This window comes from Lissotriton vulgaris, chromosome 4_1, assembly GCF_964263255.1.
Source record: "Lissotriton vulgaris chromosome 4_1, aLisVul1.2, whole genome shotgun sequence".
Classification (NCBI taxonomy): domain Eukaryota; kingdom Metazoa; phylum Chordata; class Amphibia; order Caudata; family Salamandridae; genus Lissotriton; species Lissotriton vulgaris.
The window spans coordinates 276,828,142-276,834,136 of NC_141691.1; the positions used below are offsets into that span (position 1 = coordinate 276,828,142).

At 46.5% G+C, this 5,995-nt stretch overlaps 1 protein-coding gene across 1 annotated transcript; it reads left to right on the forward strand.

Moving 5' to 3' along the window:
* Positions 1-1,379: 1,379 nt before the first annotated feature.
* Positions 1,380-4,301, forward strand: LOC147718652 (uncharacterized). The gene is made up of 2 exons (XM_086967221.1): positions 1,380-1,605; positions 1,731-4,301. Exon 2 carries the CDS (start codon positions 2,265-2,267, stop codon positions 4,299-4,301), a length of 2,037 nt encoding a protein of 678 aa, XP_086823347.1. The 5' UTR covers positions 1,380-1,605; positions 1,731-2,264.
* Positions 4,302-5,995: the final 1,694 nt, after the last annotated feature.

Sequence of the window (5,995 nt, forward strand, 5' to 3'; positions counted from 1 at the left end):
GCCCAGTACTGAAGTTATTTTATGTTAGGAAGCGTTTCACCATTAGGAGCTGGTTTTTTGCACTCAGCCCTCAGCTGAAACGTTTTTGCCCTGCTTGCGCTCGGTAATGGTAAGTTGGCAAGCACGAGCCAGGAAAATCCAATGCTAGACTGCTTCCCAGTGATATTTCTCAATGTGGGCAATCAGGGATGGCAGTATGCCAAAACGCAAGGTAGCCAGTCCGGCCCTGGGTGAAACCGGTCCTGCGTTGGTTGTGTTCTGTGTAAGGGAGGACTTTTTAGTTAAGTAAGGGATTTCCCTTTGTGTACAAACAAACCTGACACTCAATTCGCAGCTTCACTGACCACAAACAATCCAACCAAACATACACTAAGGCCAATATCACCAAAATCACTGGGATATTACTAAGTGGTGTACTTATTGAATATTTTCATTCTAGTGCATAAGATTTCTTTTAAAACCAGTCAATGTTGTGATAAATATGTGCGGATAAAATGTGAACAAAGTGTTATAGTTCAATTCATATACATTTCTATTCAAAATGTATTTCCTGGTGACAATTAATCGATTTAAACTTAATGGAATTTGTTAAGACTTTAAGACATAAAAACATTTACTACATTTGTCAATGACCTAATCACAACAGGATTAAAAAAAACTATTTTGCTAAAAGGGAGAGTACATTAGACATTCATAATTGTCATTACCGATACACTAATCTTGAAAAAAATGCTTGATCAAAATGTGTTATAGCATATAAGATTTTCTTATTGCCATCAATGTTAAAGGCGATTTTGTGTCACAAAGGCTGCATTGATGCATTTTGGTGGGTTTATGTAGATCCAAACCACCTTCTTCAGGAAAGTATTAGATGTCTCCCACTGTAATAACTTAGCTGATTGTTCTTGTAATTCAAAGAGGAACTCAACAGTTTCACCTCAATTCTCCTAATCCAAAAAGAATCATATTTGCAGACTTCTCACGGCCCAAAAGATGCCCATGCCGTTTGTAACACTTGGTCAATCTCACTTGCATCCTGCCCAAGGGAGGACTCGACCTGGCAGTTTGGTCTGGACTGATTCCATGAGGAGCAGAATCAAAATTGATTTACATATGGCTGGGTCCAAACTGAGGTAGCATGGTGAGCAAAAGATCAATGGGCTGGGATGCTACCCCGAGCAATTGCCAGTGCTTAGACTTATTGCAAGCATACCCCTCATCACCTTCTGTATGTTTTACTGCATATGTAACCAGTATCCATACTATTCAGGATAATTATAAGAAATACTTTTGACATCTAGCCTTTACTCACTAGAAAGAAAAATTTTCAGATAAAAGCACAAGCAAGAAGCAAGAGAGCAGAGGACTGAGGACGGACTGAGGACGGATTGAGGATGGAGCTTAAGCCTGCTAACAAGCGAGCAGGCGAGCAGAGCCACAGAGCTAAGAAAGCGGGGGCTGCAATGCCCGAGAAGAAGTAAGTGGATGATTGAGGCGGTTCAAGCAAGGCTCTCGGGAATCCCGGACTTGAAACGCCGAAAGCCTAAGCTGTTCTGCACGGCACCATACGTGCGAGGAGCCGAGGAGCCGAGGCCGAGCCGAGCCGTGTGAGCACCGAGAGTCAGGAGTGGGGGGCAGAAAGTGCAAGCTGTCTGCACAGCTCCGCACCACCCGTGCGAGGAGCTGAGGAGCTGAGGCCAAGGCCGAGGTGGGCCGTGCCGAGCGCCGAGAGCCAGGAGCGGAGGGTCAGAGGACATGGAGCCGGTGGCCCCGGCGAACGTTACAGTGGCAGCAGTCTCCCTGACATCCAGCGGACATCCAGCAGCAGAGGCGGCCACACCCACCAGCTGCTACTCTTGTTGTCACCATTGCCAGCGGCAGCGGTAAAGGTGACCAGAGGGGAGCGGCGGGCAGCGGGCAGCGGAAAGTATCATGAAGCAGAGGCAAAGCGGAGGTGGGTGGGCAGGCACAGGGCCCTCTCCGAAGCCGAGCGCGGCCGTGGGTGAGCGAGAGAGCCCACAGCCGGCTCGCAGTCCGCTTGTAACATGCGAGACACAGCCCACGAGCAGTGGAACTGTGTGGAGCCGGGGTGTGGCAAGCAGGGAGAAGTCGTGCTGTTGTGAACCACTGCAGCGCAACGCAACTGAGCACCTAGACAGCGGCCACAGCAGTGAGCAGCACTGTCACCGCGAGGAATATAGACACGGAGACACGGAGGCACAGAGAGACAACAAGAGCCACAGAAAGGGATTCAGTGGACCACCATGAGGTCGGGAAGAGAAAGAAGAACTCCAACAAAGCAACCAGCCAAACGAAAGAGAAATAACACAACCACGAGCTCAGTGTCACCGGAAAAAAATAAGCGAACACCTAACCACACCACAGAAAAAGACAAAACATTTAGCAACACCTTCTTGCCGGAAATTAGCCCTAACGAAACCAATATCAGCAGAACTGACGGTCCGTCACCCGACAAAGATTCTGACCGGAGTCCTATCCCATTACTGGAACAACCCAGAAGCAGCAAAGGGAAAAATATCCACCAACTAATTAACTTAGTGGGACAGCAAACGAAATCAAAATACAACTTTAAGCCGAAAATTTACATAAAATTTGCCTTTTTAAAAAACCCAGGTAATGCCATCTACTCCACAAATGACTCCATCACAGGCCTCCAATCTCCACTGCAACCTGCCAGCACTAACAATGTCTCGCCTCAAATTAAAAACCACACAGCAGCAGAAATACACAAGGCGCCAACATCAAGGGAGAGAATGGACCTTACCGGAGGCGAGGCAGGCGCAGGGGACCACTGGGCACAAGACACCAGAAGGCAAGAGTCACCAGAAGGCGTCACCAGCCAAGCCCCTGCGGTAGAGGGACCCATCAAGGGAATTACTGCAGGACGCATCGAGGAAACAAACCAAACAAGTCCTCCATCAACGTGGGACACATCAAGAAAACACGCCCTAGAGCTGGAAGGGTCCCTGGGGCTTAACAGCATCAAAAAATACTATCAACTATCTCCAACCACTCCTTCTCTACACACTCAGCAGGCGGTGGCAGGAGCAGCAATAAATCAAGAACCCGATGCTCACCCAAATTTAGAACAAATAACTCAAGGCCACACTGAGGTTCCCGACATACTGGGACCAAAACCCGACCCCGTAAATTCCTCACCAACCACTGGAAGAGGGGACCAAAGTTCCCCAGACAGGGACATGACCTTCCTGGTATCCCAAGAATGGAGCAAATTAGTGGCAGCATACAACGTCACAGAACCTTCCATTAGCAACAGTGACAAAAGCTCCCACCCGCCCATAGAGGGGACGAGAAACCCCGTCAACACCTTTTGGGTGACCCTACTCAACACAATACAGCTATCATCAACGGCACTTCAGTACCAATCCGACAAGCTTGACCTTCAACTGACAGTCCTACAAAGGCTAGCAGAGGCCACTATGGGGATTGATAGAAAACTTGCTGACCTTAACGGCCTCATAAAAAGAGGACAAGATTCAGTTAAACTAATTCAAACTGAAAGAACCAACTGCATATGCTCGCCAATCATCAACAAACTATCATCTCTACCCACGATGCTGGGCAACCTCCTAGAGGACATCAAAACAAACACCACTAGGCCTCTTCTAACAAATGACAGGCCTGAAAAGAACGACACAGAATCAATTAAAATAAAACTTTTATCAACAGAGGCCAGGCCCGGTACCCCTTCCAACAAAAGGGCATCAGGAAATAGCAAAGACCCACAAAAAACCATCACGCAGTGGTGCCAGCCTCTAACCATTTCAACTATACCTGAAGAATCCTCCCAGAACATCCTCACAAGAGGACGAACCAAGCCTCCGGAGAGTCCACCTAATGCCCGGGCCCGACGAAAGCAAAAAAGAAAGGGCTATAATAAGAAAACAGCAGAAGCGGACAGCAGAGATGAGAACAGCCTTCTTACCACATCGAGGGACAAGGAGTCGCTTGGCGACCGTAAGCACCAAAGGGAACTCACAAACCTCTCACCATCATCTACAAACTCATTGAACACAATGACGCCAACAGCAATAGGAACAGGAACCCCTACACTCTCGAAAGAGGCCCCTAGCCTCTACTTAGAGCAGAACCCTGCCGGTCAAATAGACAACCCAGCAACCCGAAGCTACCTAGACCTGGAACAAAAAGGGCAACTGCTCTGCCAAGCAGCAACAACGCAACCAATTTCGGAAGCCAGTAAGCAGGCCCGAGAGGAGCCCAAATCAATCCAAACAGAAGCCATATCAAAAAATCTCTAAAAAAAATGCACCTGCGATAAAACTGAGACCACATTTAGCGAAATAATAAAAAATCCCAGAACAATAAGTGAGGCCAATACAGCAAGTAGCCAGACGAAGGAGAAATCAGAGGGGTTGATTCCCAATTGCAGATCAGTAGCTTTTCATATCCATCAGCCAGACGGGAACACCCATATTGAGCAACAAACGCACCAGCAAACATCGCCCCCCGGGGAACAAGGCTCGGATATAATCTTATTCATTCCCGAATTTATATCCAGAGGGAGAGTGGATACTCTAAACAGGGGCAGCATCTTAAAGTTAATCAACTCAATAGACAAACTAAAAAACATAAAAACTTCAGATCTGTTAACACTTGAGTTTCAACCAGACCCTCACCCACAAGGAAACGAAACAACAAAGACCACATGGATAACAAGTGAGGTAGCAAACTTAATCATGAACGAATCTCCCAGATTTTCACAGTGGGGAATCAAGCTCGAAGTAGGTAAAAGGTTAGCTTATCCTACTCTGCTCCTTGAAGAAAGCAAATAAGAATGCCCCCAACTGGCAAAATCAATACTGAAAGGAACACTTAGCTACTCTCCAGGATTGGAAAAACACTCATTGTTCCCTCACAACCCCATCTCTCAGCAACCACTATCATGCAGCTTAACAATTAGACGTACCATACCTGGAGGTGACACCAACTGACAAATAGCGCCAGTCTCAATCCCCGACACCGTGGCTCCTCACACTAACATCAAAATATGCAGCTGGAATATCAACGGCCTTTCAGACAAACTGGAGGACCCTGACACATTAAATTACCTAAAATGTTTTGACCTGATCCTCCTCCAGGAAACCTGGGAAACAAATGATATTTCCTTACAAGGCTACACAACCTTGACCCATCCGGCAACCAGAGGCTCTCAATATGGTCGAAGCTCGGGCGGACTGGCAATACTTGCCTCAATATCAACCATTGGCACAACGGAAGCAAAAAGAGCAAACATTTCTCCACCAAACAAAATACAGCTTATATCTTTTACAGTCAAAAACAACCAGGTCATCCAACAGCTACAAGTTATAAATACATACATACATCCAAAGCACAAGAAATCTGGGTCAAGGGAACTTGTCAAAGAATTGACAAAGCTCATGGTTGAAGGGGACATGGAGAACACACTAGTGGCAGGAGATTTCAACCTTACCCTTTATGGAGAAAAAACGAAGGACGACATGACAAAGGAAATGGACACCATCTGGAAAATCCCAAGCCAATCCATCCCCTCCCGATACAAACACACCAAAACTGCAACCCAGTTGATAAAATAACTTGAACAACTAAACCTAAGAGTGCTTAACGGACGTGTCATAGAGGACATCCCCCCCGGCACCAACATATTTCTCACCAAGTACTTCTTCCCACCTTGATTACATGCTTGTGTCACTTCCACTGTACGAGAAAATAAACTTGTTCAAGATAGGATAAAGTGCCCAAAGCGATCATTTGCCGCTAGAAGCCAATCTCGGACTGACCTGCATGAATGAAGTATTTGAAAGAAGATACATCGCCACAGAACACACAATCAACTACAGAAGAATAAGATGCAAGCCAACTGAGCCTGAGAAGTTATCAAACAGCGCAAAAACAATCATACACCAGACATTCAGCTCAAACAATAACCCATTTGATGCCTGGGTAGACTTTG